The sequence below is a fragment of the Protopterus annectens genome, chromosome 6.part0 (genome assembly GCF_019279795.1).
Source record: "Protopterus annectens isolate FY-2018-M chromosome 6.part0, PAN1.0, whole genome shotgun sequence".
Classification (NCBI taxonomy): Eukaryota; Metazoa; Chordata; order Ceratodontiformes; family Protopteridae; genus Protopterus; species Protopterus annectens.
The window spans coordinates 623,594,591-623,619,966 of NC_056737.1; the positions used below are offsets into that span (position 1 = coordinate 623,594,591).

The 25,376-nt window shown below is 43.8% G+C and overlaps 1 protein-coding gene across 3 annotated transcripts in view; it reads right to left on the reverse strand.

The window, feature by feature from the left end:
- Positions 1 to 25,376, reverse strand: part of MAP4K5 (mitogen-activated protein kinase kinase kinase kinase 5) — a 2,873,315-nt gene that overhangs the window by 439,536 nt on the left and 2,408,403 nt on the right. For all 3 annotated transcript variants that reach the window (XM_044074300.1, XM_044074299.1, XM_044074298.1), the window contains one exon: positions 10,543 to 10,720. In XM_044074300.1, the coding sequence (XP_043930235.1) occupies positions 10,543 to 10,720 (178 nt within the window). The remainder of the gene's footprint in view (positions 1 to 10,542; positions 10,721 to 25,376) is intronic.

The window sequence follows — 25,376 nt, forward strand, 5'->3', positions numbered from 1 at the left end:
ATTTCCCCTGGATGTGCGTTGCTACTCGAAAGCGTTGGGAAGATATTGCCCATTGCCAAATTCTCAGAGCCTCTCGACAAAGTGGGTATGATCTGGTTCCTCCTTGTTTGTTTAAGTACCATACCACTGACATATTGTCTGACTGTATTGCAATCGTCCCTAGTGGAAGAGAGTCTTGGAGTGCTTGCAATGCCAGAAGCACTGCTTTCATTTCTAGAACACTGATATGCAAGTGGGCCTCGTGGGATTGCCATATACCTTAGACTGTCCTTCCCAGATAATGCCCCCTCCATCTGGGAAGCATTTGTGGTCACTGTATCAACAGGCTGTTGTGGAATAAAGGGTCTCCCAATAGTCACATGGTTGGACTGAGTCCACCACCATAGATCCTTCTTGCATGACTCCTTTATTCTGATCAGATGGGACATAGGAAGTTCTTGAAGCGACCATTGGGAAAATAAGAACCATTGAAGGATTCTCATATGCATCCTGCTGAGAGGAACAAGAGTTATGGTTGAAGCCATTGTCCCTAGAAGTTTCAGAACTACCTTTGCCTTTACCTTGTCCTTGGGAAGAAGGTGAAGTATTTGCTGTCTGAGGGCTGAAATTCTGTCGGCTGGAAGACGTGCCATCATAGAAACAGTGTCTACGTTTGCGCCTATGAAGGTAATACGTTAACAGGGCAACAAGATAGATTTTTGTAAATTGACTGTTATGCCTAGCTGAGCACAAATTTCCAATGTCACGTCCCTGACCTGTTGGAGTAGATGCTTGGTGGTGGCAGTTAGGAGCCAGTCGTCCAGATATGGAAACACTTGGAACCAAGACATCTCGAGTGAGCCGTTACAACTGCCATACATTTGGTGAACACTCTGGGGGCTGTAGTGAGACCAAAGGGCAGAGCTTAGAACTGATAATGACTGGCTCCCATCAAGAAGTTTAAGAGACTCCTTGATGCTCTGTCATTTTTATGTGGTAGTATGCACCTTGGAGGTCTATTGAGCACACCCAATCATCTTTCCCTAAGAAGGGAAGTACTAACTGCAGTATCACCATTCGGAACTTTGACTTTTTGACAGATTCGTTCAATTTGCTGAGATCCAAGATGGGACTCCAGCCCCCTGTTCTTTTTGGCATCAGAAAGAATCTTGAGCAAGTTTTGAATCCTATTTGGTCTGCTGGGACTTTTTGGATTACTCTTTTGTCCAGCAACTTTTGGATTTCTATAGTTGCTTGCTCCGTTAGATTGGGTGGAATATCTAGGACTGTTCTGATTTGTGGGACAGGATGGCAAAAAGGAATGGAATATCCAGTGAATATTATGCTTTGTACCCACTTGTCATTTGTGATATTTTGCCAGGCTTCTGGGTACAAAGACAAATGTTCCCCAACTGCCTCCAAATTAGAGCAGATGGGCCTCCTTTCAGGAGCGCTGATACAGACATCCCCGAAAGGAATCATGGTCACCCTGGTTTTACAGACCCCCCGTGTCTAGGACGTCTACCATTGTTGCTTCCCCCTCTGCCCCTGGGGAAGGATTCACCTTGTGCATCTTGGAAAGCTCCCTGGGATCTTTTGAACCACATTTTTCCACTCCTCTGACCTTTAGGGTAAGATCCTGAAAGTACTGAAAAACATACTCCAACGGCAGAGAGAGTTTTCCCTTCCTGCTCCCACCTGGTGATTGCATCTTTAACTTTGGGTCCAAAAAGTGAGGAACCATCAAAAGGGGTGTTAGTAAAGATAAACTTAAACGGTTCTGCAAAATTACACAAGCGCATCCAGAAGTGTCTCCTCAAGGAAACTCCTGAACCCGCTGCTCTACTCGCTCCATCCACTGCATAAGATATCAGTCTCATGGAGGAGTTGACGATAGAATTTAAGGTGTACAGGTGGGAGGAGACTTTCTCAGTCACCCCCGCAGCCACTGAACCTTGTAGAGTATCTACTAGCTCTTTCAGGAGATCTCTTTGTAGCCTTGTAAAGTGTGTGAGGTAGTTCAGCGATCAGAGCAGAAAAGTCACTGACAAAAAAACACGATTCCCGTATCTGTCCGTCATTCGAGAATCTTTGTTAAGAGGATGAACAGACGATGTCTCAGAAAGTTCCTTCTTGGTGGCTGCTGCCACCATCCCAGCATCTACAGGCACACCTTTTGTAAGAAAATCTTTTCCAGTGGGGGCTGACAAAAACTTGTTTGGCCTCCAAGGAACTAGTTCCATAGTGTCAGATGACTCCCATGGCTTTCGACTTGATCAAGTCCATTAGCTTATCAAAAGGTGGACACACCCAGGAGGCTGAAGGTTGAGATCCAAAAGTCTTTTATGTACACCGACTCCTCATCAGAAGGGTTGATGGTTTTCCAGACGCCTCTCTGCTTTAGGATCTCAAGGATATCTGCAAATGAGATATCTTCAGAGGACGACTGTGGGGACCCTTCTGACTCCTTACGGTCAGTGTCTGAGGAGACAGACTCATCAGGGGAGTCTATATGCTTCCTCTTGCATGCCCTCTTTCGAGGAGGCTCCTCAGAAGGGTATTCTGGGGAGGCCTCGGAAGAGATGGGTTCGCTCAATAAGGGTTCCTGAGGCTCTGAATCTCTGCTGTCCTGTGGATGGGGTGGTGCCGAGACAGTAGCCGGTGCTTTGGGGGGACGAATGCCAGTATCCTTGTGTAGAGCTGTAGAGGGGGACAGCATACTCATTAGCTTGAAAGCAGAATCCACTGGTTCTGAGGATATCTCTGGCTCCAAAGAAACAGAGGACATCCCCAGTCCTAGAGAGACTGGCTCCAAGGCCGATGTAGGAACCGAGCTCATCCGAGCCGACACACTGAGGGGTAGGCTCGGAACCAAAGAAATTCGGGTCCGAGCATCCCCCCCCCACCGGGGATGAACAGAGAACATCAGCTCCCAGACACCCCGGATGGCACCGAGAGTGTCGGAGCAGTTATCTGTTTCGTAATCTCCGAAGGGGGGCCCGGAATTGATGGGTCTACAGCAAGCGGTACTTAGCACTCGAGCTCTGAAGATCCAACATGGCTCAGAGGAGGAACAACAGTGGATGTAACAGTCTTAGAAGGCTCCGAAACTTGTGGGGTCAGAGCCGCAAACTATTTAGCTAGCATCGGCGACTTCAAAAGTCTGCACACCACCCACTCTACGTCATCATCAGATAGGCTTCTAGTGGACCTGGAGGACAGAGTTGGTGAACGAGATCTCTCCAGGATGGGAGTTCTGAAAGTAGGGGAGAACTGTGGAATAGCAAAAGACTGGCTCTGAGACATGGTTTCTTTCGGCTCCGAAGACCTTAGAACTGAAGAACCAGGTTTGTCAGTAATAATCTCTTGTCAGTTCCGAAGCCTGTGGAGCTGAGGAGGTTGATGGCTGTGAAAATGTTGACAATTTTTAAGGGGGCTCTGACTGAGCCGAAGAGACAGGAGATGACCTTTTAGTTGGTTTGTCCCTCTTAGAAGAAGAAGAGGACAAAGAAGAAGCAGCACTCTGTACAGCTTCCTCAAAGGTTAGTTTCAAGAGCCCTTTGACAATCAATTTGTTTTTCCTCTCCTGCAACACACGTGCGCTAAAGGAGTGGCAGAAAGTGCAATTTTCCTGGAGATGGACAGTTCCTAAACAACAGACACAAATGCCATGCCCATCTGTAATGGACATTTTCTGGGTGCATTTTTGACATTTCTTGAAGCCGTAGTGTCTTTGGACATGTTAGGAAAGAAAAAGGGTCCTATAAGAAAAATAAACACCAAGCAAACTCACAGCCCTTCTAGAAATATAAAACAAGCTAATTTAACAAACCCAGCGTATCTAATGAATATAAATAGAATTAGCTTTGTTCTGACTAAAATGAGCACTAGGACCTCTAATTTAAATGGACTTAGAAAGCTATAATAAAGGGAGTGATAGAATACACTAACACTACTAGCCCTCTAACTAAAATGGGCAATTAGCTCTCCAACTTAAACAAGCTAATGAACTAACCAAGCTACTTAACTAAGTGACTAGAAAAAAAACACACAACACTACAGGTAATTTTAAAAGCACCACTGCAGTAAATAACTACAGGATACAAGAACAGGCCTGCGAAAAAAAATGATGGCCAAGCATAAGCACACAACAGCGGAAAAAGGAGATAAAGCTAAGCTACACACTAAAGCTAAGGTTTCACAGCACACAGTAAACTAACTAATGTATAAATCCTAACTAGTTTAAGCTAATAGAATGCAAAAGACATAAAACTTAGCCACGGCCAAGAAGAGAACATCCAACCTCGTAAAGCAGCAAATGAGATCTGGAGAGTTGCACCACTGCATCATGGGATAACTACCTTGCCACGAGCCAAGTCTGAAACTTCCAGCTGTGTATTCAGCCGAACCCATCCAAGTAAGAATGAAGGCGCAATAGGACAATATAACATCATTAATTTTAAATGTACCAAAGATAAAATGAAAAAGGGCCTAGAATACATCACAGACTGAAAAGAATAAATGAAACCTTATTACATTTTCTTTTGAAAACAATAAATGAAACCTTATTACATTTTCTTCCGGATATTTTGGCCTCTCCTGCCTGCCAACCATCAAGCCACCCCAGTCAGACACTGGACACAATTCCCTGGTGGTGGGGGCCATCAACTTTTCACATCTGCCACTGAAGTCTTGTGTAGGGGACCATCATTCAAGCAGACATCAGAGGTTCTTTGTGCTCTTGATGGTATCCCAGCAATAACAGCATTTGTATTTTTTTGGACTTAATCCCATCCCCTGGTGGTGACATGCCCACCTGTGATATCATAGGGCTGCCTATGTCCCCTTTCCCCATGTTTGGGTATATAAGCTCCTTCACATGTGAGACAGGAAGCTACAGCTAATGGCCTGGACAGCCACAGTTTCAGGCCAGCTGCTGCTGCTTTCACTGTTATGCATGACATCTGTCTCACTATACCATAGCAGCAGACAGAAATGGCTAGCAATCACCACCCTGCCTCCCTAGATAGGTGATGCCTATCCTCCTCTACCAGTATGTCCGTCACCACAGCCATTAGTCGAACTTCGGTTGCCTGGGCCTAGGGTTACCACATGTGCCTCTTTGAGAGGGACAGTCCCTCTTTGGGCAGTTGTGTCCTGCGAAAAAAACTAAAACATGGGAAATGTCCTGAGATTTTAGGACAAAAACATTTCCTTAGTTTTCATTAATAGTTGCATAAAACAGCTATTTTGTGTCCAAACACACGCATATTATATGAAATAGCATAAACAATTAAAATGTTACAATAATAAGCTTTTATTTCAGCAAAAATGTGAATTTCTTTCTTTAGCACTGGCTATGGGTACATTTTGTCCTACAAAATCTCACATTTCTACAAAAAATGTCCCACTTTAGGCATTTGAAAAGGTGGCAACCCTACCTGGGCCACAGTCAAGGCTTTAACTCTCAACACCATGGGCCTGGCTTAAACATCATAAAATATGACAAGCTTTTAAACTATACTTTTTTTCTTATCTAAATACAAAAAAACATACTCCATTTATATAGTACAAGTATAGCAAATAAACAAATAAATAAACCTGACACATTTACTACAGACATCCAGTCTCTTGTTCAGATTGCACCATCTCAATTAAAATGCAGAATTTGGCCTGTAAATTTAATGTGCTCAACTCAGGACAATGAGGAAAAAAATAAAAAATATGTATAGTCTAAAATGTGTCTGTGCATGTGACAGTACTGCTGAGAGAAAAAGCTGAAACTGAAGCCTGTATCATTACAGAGATGCTCCACTGCAAAGGAGCCCCACTGTTTGCTGCCAGAACTGCATTATATCCAGCATACTTTCTGTGGCAGGCTAAAAGCACAACATGCAATTTCTTCCTGCTGCTACACAGGGACACACAAAACTCAGTATCAGATGTTCAAAAACACAGGAAACACCTGTCAAACATGCTGTTTTATAAACTCATCTTCAGGACAGACTGTGGGGAAGAGAGGGTAACGCTGGCTGACATACAATTGGTGACCTAATTATAATAATGCTAGATTTCTGTGACTACCTGGTGGTTCTACTGTCACTCTAAAGGTGGATGTTTCCAAGCAATGAATGGCTGACACACTAGTAAGGGTTCAGCCTTTTGCCTGTGGTAGACCTGCTGTACTGTCAAGGTTGGTATGGTAATGCTGCAGTGCAGGGTGCCACGACTTCAGCATATTATGGCAGTGTTCAGCTTGGATTAAAGCTTTGACTCCTTCCTGATCTATTGCAAGCACAATGGACTTCAACACTGTCAAAGCACAAACAGCTGCAGTTGTTTCTTCCTGTAGTGCATCACTAAAAAAAAAAAAAAATTCCAGACCATAGCCATGAATTTTTATCCTGACTAGAAAGTTACATACCTCACAGTAACCTTATTTATGCACTCGGCACATCTTCCAGCGCAGTATAACAAACTACAAAAAATCCATTTCTTTATTCACTTATTAGGCGACATTTGCAAGATTCTCATTTCTCTTCCAGAATGAACAGCTTGGTACATCTCTAGTTTTCCATAAGGAACTTTATCTTCCAAGGAGTTTAAAAGGAGAACTGTGTAACACAGCTATGTGCACAACTATAATCCAAAAGGGAGAAATTCCAATCTGGAGAATCTGAACTGTAGCAAAGCTTTGTAAATCCTCTTCCCCTCAGGCAGGGAAGCAGCAGACACTCCAAAAAATGCTACCAAGAAAACTAAAGCATCACACCTGGACATTTCTGAAAAAAAGTAATTTACATGGCTTCTGAAAATAATTATAACCAACGTTAGCAAACTACTCACTGAATGTAGGATTTGGATTTCTCACTGTTTTCAGCATGATTCTGAAGTACATGTCAGACAACGCCATTAACAAAATACAAAATCAAAGAAAAGGCAGAAGTTGTCACTTAAGACAAGTCAAGAAGTGTGTGTGTGTGTGTGTGTGTGTGCAGATGTTGGGTGGAACTGGAATCAATAATGCAATGTTTTTCCCCTGGATTTCAACCCTAAATCATATGCCTGGAAAGAGAAAAAAAAAAGATCACAAACTACTACCCAGTGAATACCTACAAATCATTACTCTTACGTGTCAATGTTAAAGACAATTTTGGTACTTCAAAGATCTCAATTTAAACAGAAAAGGTAATTTATACGCACACCCCATGTCTGCTACTGCATGCACAGCTGAGTGCCAACACTACTGCCAGCTTCCTTTCATGTATTCCTTGTACTGCCATACCAGAAGCTCCTCTATGACATTTACTGATCCCTCAAACTTTGTTTATTCCCCATCAAGGCCTGACCTTTCTTCAACTTTTTCAACAGTTCTTAATATTGCCACCATACTGCTGCCATTGAGACCACCCAACTCAAAAGTATGAATCTTAATGCATCCTCTAAAGTAGAGAACCTCCCTCCAGGAAATGCAGCCTTTACAACTATCAGGAAGATATGACACAGTCTGAGGTTTGGTAAAGTTACAATATCAGCAAGACAGAGGATGACTGTACCATTTTTCTTGTTATACTAGGACAAGTATGGAATGAATGCCACATCCCTCACCTTCCCCCCCCCCCCCCCCAAAAAACGGGGCAAACACTCCTCAAAGCCTCTAGAAAGAAGCTCTAAGCACCTCTATGGGTATACAACACAACAGCTCCCAAGCAATATTTCCACTGGCAATGGCAGTTAGCGCCAAGTACTTCAAACTAATGTATCCTCACAAACCTTCCAGCAACTCAAGTCTACTCCCAAACTCAGATGGCTGACATCAGAAACAGAACTCCATCCACTATGCTATAGGACTAATTACCAAAACATATTAGTTTTTACAATAACACAGATGCTAAGAATATCATTTTCAGCAATAATCTATATGTTTTCAAATATATTTACATGTATTTGCAAATAAATGAATGACTGCATATTAATATGAAGTGTGTATACTTTTCTTAATTTTACAAGCATATGTATATGAAAACATACTTAGACATATACAAACAATTATATATATATATATATATATATATATATATATATATATATATATATATATATATATATATATATATGGGTCTACCTGAGATGGCCGACAGGCCATATGATCGACTCTCATTTGCCCCCCACACCCCCCTAACTATATATATCAACTCCAGGGTTGCACAACATTGGGGAGGGGGGGCAAATCTGCCTGTCGACCAAATGAACTGTCGACCAAATGAGAGTCGATCATATCGCCTGTCGACCATCTCAGGTAGACCCATATATATATATATATATATATATATATATATATATGATAGATAAATATAAACACACACATATACACACCCACTCACACATATACCTAAGCTGGGTAATTTACTTACCTGAACCAATGCCTCGTAATGACAGAACCTGTAACAGCGGCCCTGCAGGAGGCCTCTAGAGAGTCAAAACCACATTGAAAATTATGCTTTTCAACTTGTTCAGCTGCATGCAATAAATCCTGCATTTCCTTGTCTGCACATTCTGAATTTGTTGACATTTTCTGTTTAAGCAGTGACATAAGATATTGCTGATATTTAAGCATATGAAATTGGCAATTTAAGGCTCTTACAGCCAAGGTTGCAGAAGTATAAATCTTTTTACCCCATCTGTCTAGGGCCCTAGAATCCCTATCAGAGGGGATAGGGTTTTTTGCAGTAGAAGCCTTGACCCCTTTGGGACCCTGAAAGATGGTTTCTGGGTCAGCAGCAGGGTTTTTATAAAGAAATTTATGTGAATCAGGAACCCTGTAGTATCTGTCTGGCTTAACAGGAGCTGGTGGTAAAGAGTCTGGAGATAGACTGGACTCTGAAAATACATCATCTACAATGTCTAAAACAGGTGGGATAGCAAGGGGCCTGTGTTGAGGCAATAAAAGGAAGTCTTGGAGCCTTTTCTTGGATTCTGAGTAATCCTGGCTCTCCCAGTGGAAATGCTCCCTCATAGTATGCAGTGTTTCCCCAAAAGAATAATCCTCAGGAGGGGAGGCTGAAGGGATAGATTCTTCAGCATCAGAGTCCTCATAGGGAGGAAGAGAATATTCCTGCTCAGATGAGGAATCAGAGGAAATGGAAACCTGGTCGGAAGATTCGTATTCTACCTCTTGCCTAGGCCTCTTAGAAGGGGGATGGGAACCCCTGATCAAAGTAATAAGGTCTTCGGCCATTTTAAGCATCTGTTTCTTAGGCATGGAGGCCTGTCCAGGAGAATGCTGCACTTATTTCTTTGTCTTTAGAGTTGCTTTAGTCTTTGCCTTTGAAGCTGAAGTAGGTTTCACATATAACCGTGTATTTCTGAAAACGCCCTCAGAAGCCGATGCTTGCTCAGCGGCTCCGGACCCATCTGACAGAATAGTTTCCGAGTATCCAATACCTTGAATTTCCAGTGGCCTCGTCGGCTCCACGTGGGAGTTGGAAGCGGCCTGTGGCTCTGAGGTAGCAGACGTCAGGGGCTGCAAAAGTGCCTCACTGAGAACCGGCAACAGGCCTAGCAGAAGCCTCGTCATCGGTTTTGGATCTCGGATGCCTGTCCTTTTCTTTTTCCTTGCACTTTTTATAAACTCCGGTAGTCAGTTGTTCTGACGGCATTATGTAATTAAATCTTCTGCCAAAGTAATGGAATGCAAAATCGTACCGACGCTTAATAGTGCGTTGGTTAAATCTAGCACAAAACCGACAACTAGCAATGTTATGGTCAGGGCCTAGGCAAGGAATACAGTAAGAATGAAAATCCTTATGAGGTATTTGCTTCCCACAAGAAATACAATTCTTAACTTTTTCTGACATCGGTCTGGAGCAAGAAAAAAGCTTCCCCAATGGGGTACTTAGCTTTAATGAAGACTTCGGATCTGAATTTCGAATTTGAAAAACTCAGGAGTCGGCCGACCAGGACTTGTGAACTGCTTATGCTTCGGGCACCGCGCGGCAAGAAAGACTGAAGAAAATGGCATTGGCTGCATCTTTTATACCCCTGGAGCACTAACGTCAGGGAAGAGGCGACAGCAACCGACGCCGGACCTAGACTTTGGAATTCAGGCCGACTGAGGGTAGTCTGCCAGCAGGATAACCCAGTTGTAATGACTGCAACAGTGAAACACGAAGAACATCAGAACTCCACCCACTATGCTATAGGACTAATTACCAAAACATATTAGTTTTTACAATAACACAGATGCTACGGATATCATTTTCAGCAATAATCTATATGTTTTCAAATATATTTACATGTATTTGCAAATAAATGAATAAGTGCATATTAATATGAAGTGTGTATAATTTTCTTAATTTTACAAGCATATGTATATGAAAACATACTTAGACATATACACAAATAATAAATATGCACATACATATATATATATATATATATATATATATATATATATATATATATATATATATATATATATATATATAAATAAGACAGATAAATATAAACACACACATATACACACCCACTCACACATATACTTAAGCTGGGTAATTTACTTACCTGAACCAATTTCTGTAAACCACGAAGATGATGAATTCAAGTTAATTGTCTCAAATCTAACAACTTGACTGGGCTCAGAGCTCCTGCTGACTGCAACACACACCATTGGGTATTCTTGCTCTGGAATCACCAGCATTTCAAATACTTTCAGAGGACTTGGCAGTGGAAAATCAAAGTGCTGCATGAGAAGAACATAATAAACAGATAATGAAAACTGTTTATGCTTTGGAAATTAACTTCAATTTCATATTTATTGAAGAGTGCTTATACCTAAGCACTGCACATAAAATGAATACTAAAATAGATGAGAAAGATAATGCAAAATACAACGCAGCAAAGGAAAATAAGAAAATGTAGTGCAGATCCTAAAAATACACAGTGAAATAAAAACAACAAATGGACAGAATAAATAAACAAGGAATCAAAGGAGAGTTCAATTAGAAATGATCTAAGGGAATGTTTTAAGCTGCACAAATCTCCCCGTCAGCCAGCCATTAAGTTCCAGATCAGTAAACACAGACAGTCAAAGGCATCAATACATAACTACAACCATTCCCTTCATACAACCTGTAGCCCTGGGAGACTTAACACAAGGAATGTGGCATCCAATACTGGGCCATCATATCCTAAAGATGAGGAGCCATCAGAACATGTCAGCCCATATAAGGTTAAAAGCACATGGATCAAAACTTATGTATAACACACTGCCTGACAGGAAGACAATGCACCTCACAAAGACAGTATAATATGTCAGTACTTGGATACCTCAGTAGGTAGGTAGACAAAGTTTGTTCTGCAAGTGTTGCAGAAAGTTCAAGCAACGAACCCAGATGCCCATTGTAATGAGCATTACAGCAAAACAGGGAGGAGACATTAAAAACTGACCCACTTGTGGCCACATTGCTAGCTAACTGGCTGAGTTGCAGGTGCCTCCTCAGAAAGCATGAAAGTGGCCAGTGATGTCCATTAGGACTCAATGCTGGGACCTTGCCTTTTTGGTATTTAGTTCTCAGATCACTAAGCAGACAGTCAAGAGCTCTGGCTAATAAAGTCTGCTGGGGTAAAGTCACCCTAGAACAACAAAGCCCACCAGAATGAATGCTCTTTCTAGTAAACTCTTTGTACTAAAATGAGCTTAAGCTAAAAACTAAAAAGTGTAGTATCATTAGTTTTGGTAAACAACCTCTCTCCATATCATAATATGCAGACAACACACCAGTACAAAACACCAATGAAAATGTAGTCGGAGACCTAGGTACTTGGGATGATAGCATCCTCTCTTCTGACCAACATGTGACAATGGCTGTAAGGAAATCCTTTTATTTAGCACAGTTAACAGCCAAAGAAATATTACCAAAGTCTAGAGGTAATCACACTCTCATACTTAACACCGATCAAGACAATTATAAAATACAACTTCCCATTTGCAATGTATATCACTAAACATATCAAATAATTAGTAAGACTTCAAAGGTTCCTCATGAAAAAGATCACATGCCTAAAGTCCCTAAGCTACCTAAAAAGCCTGAAAGCTCTTTCCCTTTATTCAATGTCCTGCAGTCTATTGAGAGGTGACATCCATCACATTTATCACACCACCTGAGACAAAATTATCCCAGCCCTCCTGTTTCAATGCAAATCCAAAATCTCCACCAAATCTAGAATTAAGGACCTACATCTTCACCAAAAGATAAAGCATGGTGGAGGGGCATGTTTATAATTCAGTGCTTCTCAAAGTTCTGGAATAAACTTCCCCTGCATGTTAAGCAGCGTGACTCACTACTTTCCTTTAAACATCATCTAGAAGACTAGATGGGTATCCATAAATATACTCAAAGACTGACTGGCTTGGCCCTCCTGCTGAAAAGAGGTGTGGCCTGATGAAAGGTACTGGCAATACGTGAATGGTCATATGACACAGTAGTCTTGGGATATCTATGAAACCAAGGAATGTATCACTGTGGGGAGATCAGTGGGAAAAATAAGGTGCATAATTAGGGTGACACATCTAAAATGGAAGCAGGAAGACTTGAAAACAACATAAATCTGGTGAACTTGTCATTAATAACTGTCCACATCTTATGCACCTTCAACAGGAAAGTACAGCTGTGTAAGTAAGCTTACCATAACAGCACATGTTCTAATAGATAACCACTGCAGTAGCCTGAGCTATATGGATTACATCCTGCCAAGGATATGACCAGCTGGCCAGCTTTTCAAAGCTTAAGGGCACCATCCATGAGCTTGAGCAGAACTCCATGTAAAAGGCAGTTAGATCACCAAAAGCTTCAGAGCTTTCTTTCCCTAAGAAGGGTGGCAAAACCTAGCATGGAAAAATGCTGGGAAATGTAAATCAAGAACAACTACATACACAAGCATAACCGGTTTTAGGGACCAGTGAACCCTGCGGTCGCTGGAGGCCCCCTGGACCTGGGGGGGCCCCCAACCACAGCAAGTTATCTTATCTTGATATTTTGTAACATGCCTGTCAAACCAACAAAAGCTAGTACAGCAATCTTGTATACTTAATAAACCAGGTAAGTAATAATAACTCATATTTATCTCCTTCAAAATTCAAACATCTTTAGTTATAGTAACAGTATTTTGTCAAGTAACAAGCTTTACAATTTCATTAAATACTTTACCAATGACATAATGCCCCGGCCTAGGTTAATCCCCGATGGTGGACATCCACTTCACTAAAATTAACAACATAGCCAGTTTTAGGTACTGTCAATAACTGTGGCTGGAGGGGGGCCCTTAATCATCAATGGCTGTGTGGGGGCCCCACAAAAACCACTGTTGGTTGGGGAAAAATGAGGAGAAAAAATGTATTAAGTTTCAATTATACTCTTTAACCTGATCAGGACTGTGATATGACCCTGTTAGGACAAAGCTGTAATGGACATAAGAAAAGTAAGCACTACAGAGATCAGCATCCCAGGGTGACTGATCTCATTGCAAACTGTGGAGTTTAAGAGCTGATGCTTCTAATCTTCAGAAATGGTTTCTCTTTCAAGGTTTTTATACATACTGGCAGAACAACTGATACTGTAACTCTCAACATCTTTACTGAAGAATTCTGTTCAGTGATAAATATAATAGCATAATAAAGTCTCAAAATGAGGACCACATTTTATACATTACTCTAATTCATTTAAAAAGTTACTATAATAACACATTTTGCATCAACATGCATTTTTAGACAATAAGTATAAAACTCTGATGACTGGATTTATTGTGACAGAGCAAAATTATGAGACAAAATCAGGAATATCTGTGAAATCAGGGATAGTGATAGGTATTAATTTATTCCTCACTGAGGTAAATAAAAGTGACGTATCCCTGTTGCTTTTGATGACTGCTAAACGCAGTCACTGATCTTGTGTAGTAGTACTAGTGTTGTACAATGTACTTGCTAAAATAAGTACAAAATTAGCATTGCTGTGGTGTGTGTGTGTGTGTGTGTGTGTGTGTGTGTGTGTGTGTGTGTGTGTGTGTGTGTGTGTAAAATATCACAGATTTTTATCAATGCACACATCCAATAATGCCAGAACGCACACATTATTCTTCAGGGTATCAATAAAAATGTAGCTAACAAGTGATTATATTTCAAAAGTAAGGCATAAAATATATTACAGAGCATTCAGACACTTAGATCATCTAGGAATCTGGTGGCCCCCACTCCCTAAACTGCATAAATGGATACAGGAGGCTCCCTTAATCATCCTTGACTGTGGGGACCCCAAAAAAAGCTGTTTTTGGTTGAGGAAAAATGACGAGAAAAAAATGCTTTCATTTTCTGATTGCACTCTTTAGCCTGAATGGAGTTATTATATGACCCTGTTAGGATAAAATTAGAAGTTATGTACTCACCATAACGTTCCATCTGAGTAGGTGTATTCATTTGTCTGCAACCTGTGGGTTATGGATCCGATATCGGATCCGAACCGGCATGGTTTACCAGCTATGGATCCAAGCTCTCAGCTCCTCCCCTCACCCATAATGCCCTGCTCTACCCTCATGACCTCAGATCGAGTTTGCCAACAGCAAGAACACCCTGAAAAGGGTAACACACCATATGCAGGAAACTGAATGGCCAGGGGATAGGAGGCGGGATGGTTGCAGACAAATGAATACACCTACTCAGATGGAACATTATGGTGAGTACATAACTTCTAAATCTGAAGTAGGAGATTCATTTGTCTGCAACCTGTGGGACAGAGTCCCCAGCTACCTGAATCTTGGGCGGCCATCATGGAAGGATATTCCGAGCACCGCTGAGCCAAAGGATGCTCTACCCCTAGATGCAAGATCCAACTTGTAGTGGGAAATAAAAGTATGAGATGAAGCCCATCCATCACATTTATCACACCACCTGAGACAAAATTATCCCAGCCCTCCTGTTTCAATGCAAATCCAAAATCTCCACCAAATCTAGAATTAAGGACCTACATCTTCACCAAAAGATAAAGCATGGTGGAGGGCATGTTTATAATTCAGTGCTTCTCAAAGTTCTGGAATAAACTTCCCTGCATGTTAAGCAGCGTGACTCACTACTTTCCTTTAAACATCATCTAGAAGACTAGATGGGTATCCATAAATATACTCAAAGACTGACTGGCTTGGCCCTCCTGCTGAAAAGAGGTGTGGCCTGATGAAAGGTACTGGCAATACGTGAATGGTCATATGACACAGTAGTCTTGGGATATCTATGAAACCAAGGAATGTATCACTGTGGGGAGATCAGTGGGAAAAATAAGGTGCATAATTAGGGTGACACATCTAAAATGGAAGCAGGAAGACTTGAAAACAACATAAATCTGGTGAACTTGTCATTAATAACTGTCCACATCTTATGCACCTTCAACAGGAAAGTACAGCTGTGTAAGTAAGCTTACCATAACAGCACATGTTCTAATAGATAACCACTGCAGTAGCCTGAGCTATATGGATTACATCCTGCCAAGGATATGACCAGCTGGCCAGCTTTTCAAAGCTTAAGGGCACCATCCATGAGCTTGAGCAGAACTCCATGTAAAAGGCAGTTAGATCACCAAAAGCTTCAGAGCTTTCTTTCCCTAAGAAGGGTGGCAAAAACCTAGCATGGAAAAATGCTGGGAAATGTAAATCAAGAACAACTACATACACAAGCATAACCGGTTTTAGGGACCAGTGAACCCTGCGGTCGCTGGAGGCCCCCTGGACCTGGGGGGGCCCCCAACCACAGCAAGTTATCTTATCTTGATATTTTGTAACATGCCTGTCAAACCAACAAAAGCTAGTACAGCAATCTTGTATACTTAATAAACCAGGTAAGTAATAATAACTCATATTTATCTCCTTCAAAATTCAAACATCTTTAGTTATAGTAACAGTATTTTGTCAAGTAACAAGCTTTACAATTTCATTAAATACTTTACCAATGACATAATGCCCCGGCCTAGGTTAATCCCCGATGGTGGACATCCACTTCACTAAAATTAACAACATAGCCAGTTTTAGGTACTGTCAATAACTGTGGCTGGAGGGGGGCCCTTAATCATCAATGGCTGTGTGGGGGCCCCACAAAAACCACTGTTGGTTGGGGAAAAATGAGGAGAAAAAATGTATTAAGTTTCAATTATACTCTTTAACCTGATCAGGACTGTGATATGACCCTGTTAGGACAAAGCTGTAATGGACATAAGAAAAGTAAGCACTACAGAGATCAGCATCCCAGGGTGACTGATCTCATTGCAAACTGTGGAGTTTAAGAGCTGATGCTTCTAATCTTCAGAAATGGTTTCTCTTTCAAGGTTTTTATACATACTGGCAGAACAACTGATACTGTAACTCTCAACATCTTTACTGAAGAATTCTGTTCAGTGATAAATATAATAGCATAATAAAGTCTCAAAATGAGGACCACATTTTATACATTACTCTAATTCATTTAAAAAGTTACTATAATAACACATTTTGCATCAACATGCATTTTTAGACAATAAGTATAAAACTCTGATGACTGGATTTATTGTGACAGAGCAAAATTATGAGACAAAATCAGGAATATCTGTGAAATCAGGGATAGTGATAGGTATTAATTTATTCCTCACTGAGGTAAATAAAAGTGACGTATCCCTGTTGCTTTTGATGACTGCTAAACGCAGTCACTGATCTTGTGTAGTAGTACTAGTGTTGTACAATGTACTTGCTAAAATAAGTACAAAATTAGCATTGCTGTGGTGTGTGTGTGTGTGTGTGTGTGTGTGTGTGTGTGTGTGTGTGTGTGTGTGTGTGTAAAATATCACAGATTTTTATCAATGCACATATCCAATAATGCCAGAACGCACACATTATTCTTCAGGGTATCAATAAAAATGTAGCTAACAAGTGATTATATTTCAAAAGTAAGGCATAAAATATATTACAGAGCATTCAGACACTTAGATCATCTAGGAATCTGGTGGCCCCCACTCCCTAAACTGCATAAATGGATACAGGAGGCTCCCTTAATCATCCTTGACTGTGGGGACCCCAAAAAGCTGTTTTTGGTTGAGGAAAAATGACGAGAAAAAAATGCTTTCATTTTCTGATTGCACTCTTTAGCCTGAATGGAGTTATTATATGACCCTGTTAGGATAAAATTAGAAGTTATGTACTCACCATAACGTTCCATCTGAGTAGGTGTATTCATTTGTCTGCAACCTGTGGGTTATGGATCCGATATCGGATCCGAACCGGCATGGTTTACCAGCTATGGATCCAAGCTCTCAGCTCCTCCCCTCACCCATAATGCCCTGCTCTACCCTCATGACCTCAGATCGAGTTTGCCAACAGCAAGAACACCCTGAAAAGGGTAACACACCATATGCAGGAAACTGAATGGCCAGGGGGATAGGAGGGCGGGATGGTTGCAGACAAATGAATACACCTACTCAGATGGAACATTATGGTGAGTACATAACTTCTAAATCTGAAGTAGGAGATTCATTTGTCTGCAACCTGTGGGACAGAGTCCCCAGCTACCTGAATCTTGGGCGGCCATCATGGAAGGATATTCCGGAGCACCGCGGAGCCAAAGGATGCTCTACCCCTAGATGCAAGATCCAACTTGTAGTGGGAAATAAAAGTATGAGATGAAGCCCACGTGGCTGCTGCACAAATATCATCTAGAGGAATCCTAGCCTTAAAGGCTGCCGAGGTAGAGACTGACCGGGTTGAATGGGCATGTACACCCTCCGGTGCGGGCCTTCCTGAAGCTTGATAAGCCAATAAGATACATTGTGAAATCCAGCGAGATAATGAGACTTTAGAAATTGGTTTGCCCAAATTAAATTTAGCAAAAGAAATGAACAACTGGTCGGATTGCCTATGACCAGCCGTCCTGTTTAGATAAAATCTAAGTTGCCTGTGAACATCTAAGGAGTGAAGCTTGTATTCACCTTTGTTTTCATATTTAGGAAAGAAAACAGGGAGGTTAATGGATTGATTAATGTTTGCTTCAGAAGCTACCTTAGGAAGAAAGGACGGGTTGGTCATGAGGTAAACACGGTCCGGATGAAAGACCAAGTAAGGAGGTTTAGCTGATAATGCTTGAAGCTCTGAAACTCTCTTGGCCGAAGTAATGGCTACTAAGAAGGCAGTCTTGAAAGATAAGAATTTCAGATCTACCGTAGCCGCCGGTTCGAAGGGGGGCGCGGTCAAGGCCTGGAGAACTAAGGAAAGGTCCCAAGAAGGAACCGCTTGTTTTACAGGGGGCCTGAGAAGAAAAGTACCTTTAAGGAAAATCTTACACAACTTGGCCGACATCAGAGGGTTGGAGTCATGACCAATGTGATAATGGGAAATAGCCGCAAGTTGTACTTTGACCGTGGAACTGCTGGCACCATCATTAAAAAGAGTGGTTAAGAAATCAAGCACCAAAGGGAGAGGAACTGTAAAGGGGTTTAGGCCTTGCCGCTCCGCCCACAACGAGAACCGTTTCCACTTGCTGCGGTAGACTTTCCTAGTGGATGGCTTATGAGCTGCCACCAGGATGGCCTTAACAGTGGACGAAATACCGGGAGTCCTGATCAAGAGTGGAACTGGAGCAGCCAAGCGGTCAGCTTCAGGTTGTCCAGGTTCGGAGGAGATAAGTGGGATGGATGAGATATCAGATCCGGAATGGGATCTAGAATCCAAGGAGGATTCACAGAGTGAGACCTTAGGAAGGGGAACCAGATCTGTCGAGGCCAAAACGGAGCAATGAGAATCATTCTGCACCCCAACCGAGAGGCTTTCTGAAGAACTTGGAGCATCAGAGGTAAGGAGGGATACGCATAAAGAAGACCAGGTGGCCAAGCATGCACCAGAGCGTCTCTTGGGGAACCTCCGGGAGGAGGTATCAGAGCGAAAAAACTGTCGCACTTGGTGTTTGAGGGAGAGGCAAAAAGATCGCAACAAGGAGTTCCCCACCGTGCGAATATGCTTTCCGCTACCTGAGTACTGAGAGACCACTCGTAAGGGGTGAGAATGGTGCGACTGAGTTTGTCCGCCAGGATGTTGGACCGACCCGGAATATGCGTTGCTATGAGAAAGCAGTTGGTGGAGATTGCCCATTCCCAAACTCTCATGGCTTCTCAACAAAGAGGGTAAGACCTGGTTCCTCCTTGCTTGTTGATATACCAGACAACCGACATGTTGTCCGATTGAATCGCAATTGTTCCCAAGGGAAGAAAGGCCTGAAGTGCTAGCAACGCTAAGAGCACTGCTCTCATCTCTAGAATGTTGATATGCAGTAAGGTCTCTGAATCGTTCCACGTGCCTTGGACGGTCCGGCCTGCAAAATGCCCCCCACCCGAGGCGGGAGGCATCCGTGGTCACCGTGGCGACAGGGGGAGAGGCACAAAATGGGCGGCCTCCGTGGAGATCTGGAGAGTGTAGCCACCACAGGAGGGACTGCTTGCAAGCCTTGCTGATCGCAATGGGATGATGCATAGGAAGAGCAAGATACGACCACTGGACTAGGAGAGTCCATTGGAGGATGCGCATATTGAACCTGGCGAGAGGAAGAAGCGCTATAGCAGATGCCATGGACCCTAGAGCCCTCAGGACCAACTCCGCCGGAATTGAGCTTGAGTGGAGAATGGCCCGCACCTGGAGTTGCAAATTTTGAACTCTGTCCGCAGTGAGGAAGGCTTTTAATCTCCTTGTGTCTAACCTGGCACCTATAAAATCTATGAACTGCGTGGGTGCTAGGTTGGATTTTTTTGTGTTTATAGTGATGCCCAGACGGGGAGCAAGATGGAGAAAGGAGTCTCGTGCCAATATTAGTAGATGCCTTGTTGGGGCAGTAAGGAGCCAGTCGTCCAGGTAGGGAAAGACCTGCACCCCCTGAAGCCTCAGGTGGGCCGCTACCACTGCTAATACTTTGGTGAACACCCTGGGGGCTGTGGTGAGACCAAAGGGAAGGACCCGGAACTGGTAGTGACTGGCTCCCAGCCGGAAGCGGAGAAACCTCCTGGAGTGCCTGTCCATTAATATGTGGTAGTACGCATCCTTGAGGTCTATGGAGCACATGGTCTATGGAGCACATCCAGTGATTTTCTCCCAGAAGGGGGAGAATAGACTGCAGCGTGACCATTCGGAACTTCTCCTTGGGAACTGCCAGGTTCAAGAGTGAAAGGTCTAAAATTGGTCTGAGATCCCCCGTCTTTTTTGGCACTAAAAAGAACCTGGAGTAGAACCCTGATCCAATCTGGTCTGGGGGGACAGGCTGGATGGCTCTTTTCTTTAGCAGATGGCCAATTTCTGCCAAAGCGGCCTCCCACTGACCAGGTGGAACATCGGGGAGGGACTTCAATTTTGGCAAGTGAAGAAGGGGTATACGATATCCTCTGGATATGATCTGGAGGACCCAGCGGTCTGATGTTATGGACTCCCATGCCGCTAGGTGCTCCGAAAAACGTCCCCCGACTGCCTCCAGAGTGGAGCAGCCGGGCAACCCCTCAGGGCTGCTGCGCGGGCCGTTCAGAGAAGGGTTCTCTGGACCCGAAGTTCCTAGGAGCACCTCTGCCTCTAGGGCGGTGTCCTCCCTGTCCTCCTCTGCCACGGAAGGGCTGGTTGTCCGGAGCAGGCTGGGATTGCTGCGACTTCCGGAACCACATCTTCTTCTGACCCTTTTGGTTCCTAGAATAGGGCCGCTGGGGTGCAGAGAAGTGGATTCCGACGGCAGACAGCGTCCTCCCGTCCTTCTCGCTCTGGGTCAGAGTGTCGCGAACAGATTTGCCAAAGAGGGCAGAACCATCGAAGGGGGCGTTCGCAAATGACGCCTTGAAGGGCTCTGAGAAATCGCAATGACGGAGCCAGGCCTGACGTCTAGTAACTAGGCCTGCCCCTGCGGCTCTAGCGGCACCTTCCGTAGCATGGGAGAGTAGCCGCATAGAGGTATTGGTGACGGACCTTAGAGTGGCCATGCGGGTGGAGTGCAGCACTTTGTCTTCCTCCGACATGGACTCTGGGGGGGGATGCAGCATATTCTTTGATGAGATCGCGCTGCATCCTAATCACGTGTGCCAAATAGTTCAGCGCCCTTACAGAGAAGGTCGCTGAACAAAACATCCGCTTCCCCAAGCGGTCCATCATCCGAGACTCCTTGCTCGGAGGATGGACTGAGGGACTCTCCTGAGCAAGTTCCCTCTTGGTGGCCGCCGCTGTCAACATGGCATCTACCGGAGGCCCCTTACTCCAATGGGCACGGTCAGCCGGGGGACTGAGAATACGGTCGGGCCTTTTAGGAATTGGCTCCACGGTGTCCAGTTCCTTCCACGCCCTGGTGGTAATGAGGTCCACCAGGGGGTCGGCAGGAGGGGACACCCAAGAGGTAGACGGGCCCGCTTCAAATGCCTCCAAGAACACGGACTCGTCCGAGAAAGACTTGGGGGCAGACCCCCCCCCCCCTTATGCGGAGCATTTTCCATGATGTCTCCAAATGAGACATCCTCGGGGGGTGACCGTGGGGAGCCTTCCCCTTCCTCCAAATCCGTGTCTTCTGTTAGAGACTCGGGGGAGTCAATGTGCCTTCTTTTGCACGTATGCTTGCGGGGAACATCCTCTGGGGGGCTGTCAGAGGACTCCTCGCAAACAGTAACCTGTTCCAGGGGAACAGCTTGGGGCACAGGAGCGGGCTGTCCCAAGGGCCGGATGGTGGAAGCCTGACCCAGTGCAGAGGGAGCGCGGGACGGAGCCGAAGCAAGTGCCGGGGGTCCGGAGACCCTCAACAGGGCCCTCTCCACTACATCAAAAGCCGAAGGGGAGCCGACCTCAACCAAAGGATCCGACAATCGGCTCCCCCTCGGATCCGAGGAGTGGATCGGAGCCGGCGCCGAAGCGTTCGGATTCGAAGGGACAGTGCGCTCCGACACAGACGGCGCCGAAGGAGCACTGATCCCCCCGGATCCGAAGCTCGGATCCATGCTCCGAGAGGTCGGATCCGAAGCACTCGAGGGCAGGATCGGATCCGAAGTACCAAGTACTATCGGCGCCGAACCACCCCCGGCTCAGAAGCTGCTCGGCTCCAACTGCTCCGAACCCGGGTAGTGGGTCGGAGAAGGAGCAATTGGCTTGAAAAAAGGGGTCGAGCTCCCCCCCAGAGGGGGGGGGAGGCAAGAGCACTCCCATCTGCATCTGGGCCTGGATGAATCTTCTCATCATCCGGTCCAGATCAGCGTCTGACAGGCTATAAGTTGATCTCGACGAGGCTACCGAGGTAGGCCTTGAGTGCCTCCTCGATAGCCTCGACGGAGATCGGGTCTCCTCCTCCTCAGGTCCCGGAGAAAAACACACTGGAGACCGGAGCCGAGAAGGGGGAGAGCCAGCAGACAAGGAGGCCGGAGGAGAAGCCCGCTTGGCTGGCGGGGCCGAAACAGAGGTCTCGGCCCACCGCTTATGGTGCTTCTCCCTCCGGTCCTTCTTCCTAGCTTCCCTCTCCTCCGAACCACTACAGGGAGGTTGAGTCCCAGGAGGAGGAGGGGGAGCCGGAGAGGAGACAACCGTCGAAACGGTTACCCCCGAAGGAGCGGAGGCCGGAGCCGAGTTCGGTCGCAAAAGACCCGCCAAGACAAGCTTGGACCTCCGCTCCTTCAATGCCCTGGGGTTGAACCCTGCACAAATGGAACATCCAGATGTGAGGTGTTCAACCCCAAGGCATCTAACACACCGAGTGTGGCCATCAGCCGGGGAAAGCTTATGGCCACACTCGGAGCACTTAGAAAACACAGCTTTGGGCTGTTCAGACATCCCAAAAGCAAAAACAAGGTTACTTAAACTAGTTAAAGTAAAGTAACAAAAACCACTCAACAGGCCCAAACATACACTATGCTACCAGCAAGGGGAGGGATAAGTAAAAATAAATTTTAAAACACTAAAAGTATAATAATATAAAAGGGAAACCTACACTTCCACACAACTTTCACAAAAACTTTCAAAAATAAGCACTTTAAGATTAATAAAACTACACTTAGCTGGAGAGCTTAGAAAACACAATCTGGTCACCATGCGCGGCAAACGAGATCTGAGGTCATGAGGGTAGAGCAGGGCATTATGGGTGAGGGGAGGAGCTGAGAGCTTGGATCCATAGCTTGTAAACCATGCCGGTTCGGATCCGATATCGGATCCATAACCCACAGGTTGCAGACAAATGAATCTCCTACTTCAGATCTGATAATAGCCTTTGTCCTCAACCACAAACATTCTAAAACATCCCTGCTCAGATGTTTGTGTACAGAAATTTACCGTAGGTTATGTGGGTGCTGGGGATTGTGTAGTCATCATTTCCTTTACTTTTCTAACAGACCTCAGAGGTATACAAAGAAAGTTACTTTAGCTCCTGTAGGGGCAGTGTACTGCCTGGTAGCAGCAAAGTAGAATACATTATTGCAATCATTTATTTTCACTTTCCTCACAATCAAACATCAGACACATATACAGTTGGTTGTCTTTGGGGGTTAGGATCAAAGAGTAGGTAGGCATGCTATGTATATGTATTTCAGAAGTCACTTGAAATATATGACTGTGGCCATTTGAATCTCTGCTTTAATCCCAATCTTTTTGGGAGGATTAGGGAGGCTGGCAGTATTCCCGTACATGATCTGTGTATCCTCACAACAATTATTTATTTTGAGCTACTATTTTTGTCAGCTTTGAATTTTAAGCCTTGGATACAACTTGTCTTCATTGAAAGAAAAAAATAAGACTGAAATTCTTTTTTCTTACTCACGATTTTTGTTTAGGCCACTTTTGGATTAAAAGGTTGGGAAATGCTCTAGCTTCTGGGGGCACCGGCTTAATTGAGTTATTTCCTAAATGGTTATTACTGTGCTGTCTTGGTCAATAAAGTATATTGAAAAAACGGAAGGAAAACTAAAGCTGAACAGCAATACTGATTTTCTTTCCTTAATCATCATTTCTGTTCAAGCCATCATTGGGTAAAAAAAAATACACTTAAAAAGCACTTTAGAGCATATATAAAGTTATGGCTTTTTGAAAAAGCTGAAGAAAAAAGGTAAACTGGGTGAAATGGAAGAAAAAAAAGTATTGTGCATAAGTGGGAAGCCCAACATGGGGGAAACTCTGGAGGCTGTGTTTTTTTTTTTGTTGGCGGAGGCTGAAACAGTAAGCAGTGCCTAGGGTTCCATTGCACATTAGTTCTCCCCTGTACATAGAGTTGTTGTAATGTATCCTTGTTACACATAAATGGCAGTAACTGTAAAATGTCCCTTTGTGAGATGGGCCAACACAGTGTGGTATGTATGCCTGTTGTAATAAGATCATTGTAGCTACAGGTCAGTCTGTGTGTACTACTCCTAAAAGCCTGCAGCATGAACTAAAAAGATGGATAGAAGTGGTGGCAGTGACAGGGTGATACTTAGACTGAAACTTGACATTTGCTGGGGGCCCCCAAAATGCTTTCACCGGCCCTGTACACAAGGATATATAACAACCCCACTCTGGCAAAACAAAACAACAAGCAAAGAATAGTGGACTGAGGTTCATAGGTTCGTTCATTCTCACTTTTATGTCTCATCATAAGTATTTATTTTTTATTTATTTAACTGGGAAAGTGTACTGTTTCAAGGAACCCTTTTCAGACATGAAAGACTCACAGGTATTCTGATTCAGTTTGAAAAATAAAAATATAAAGGGGCTAGATATTAACAGAATGTAGATAACATGCAATCCATACACAGAATCACTACATAAAGATATAGGAATAAACTGAAACCAGACATTTGGGGTTAGAGGACCAGTTAAAGGAAAGGTCCCCTGCTTTCAGTATACGGTTAGGTAGGAGACAGAATTGACAAAGATGCTATCATGCAGAAATTCATGGCAAAGATGAAAGGAAATTGATAAGGATACAGTTATAGGCAGGTCCAGAAGTTAACTTATTAAACGGTGCTTAAAATTTTTTGCACAATGAGACAAGAGGGTGAATTGGAAATATGAGGTAGAAAGTGTAGAGAATGGGGTAACAGAGACAAGAATGGGGATTGTGTGATGAGGGGAGCAGACTGTGATGTCCGAAGGGGAGATGAAAGGTGTGGGTGGGAAGTAGTGAGATGAGATGGAGGGAAGAAAGATAAGAGCTGGTAGGAGCTATGGAGCGTAAGTGTTGTTTCCCAAATGCCCACTGGCCTTTTGGCAATAAAACAGGCCTTACCATGCAGACTTAAAGTAGAATAGATAAGAAAATAATTGCTCATTAGAGTGATGTGGGGAGGGGGCATTAATACCTCACAGAAAACCAAGTCAGGAAATCCTTCTACGTGGCACACCTCATCACAAAAGGTTTCTCATCCAGGAAAAAAGAG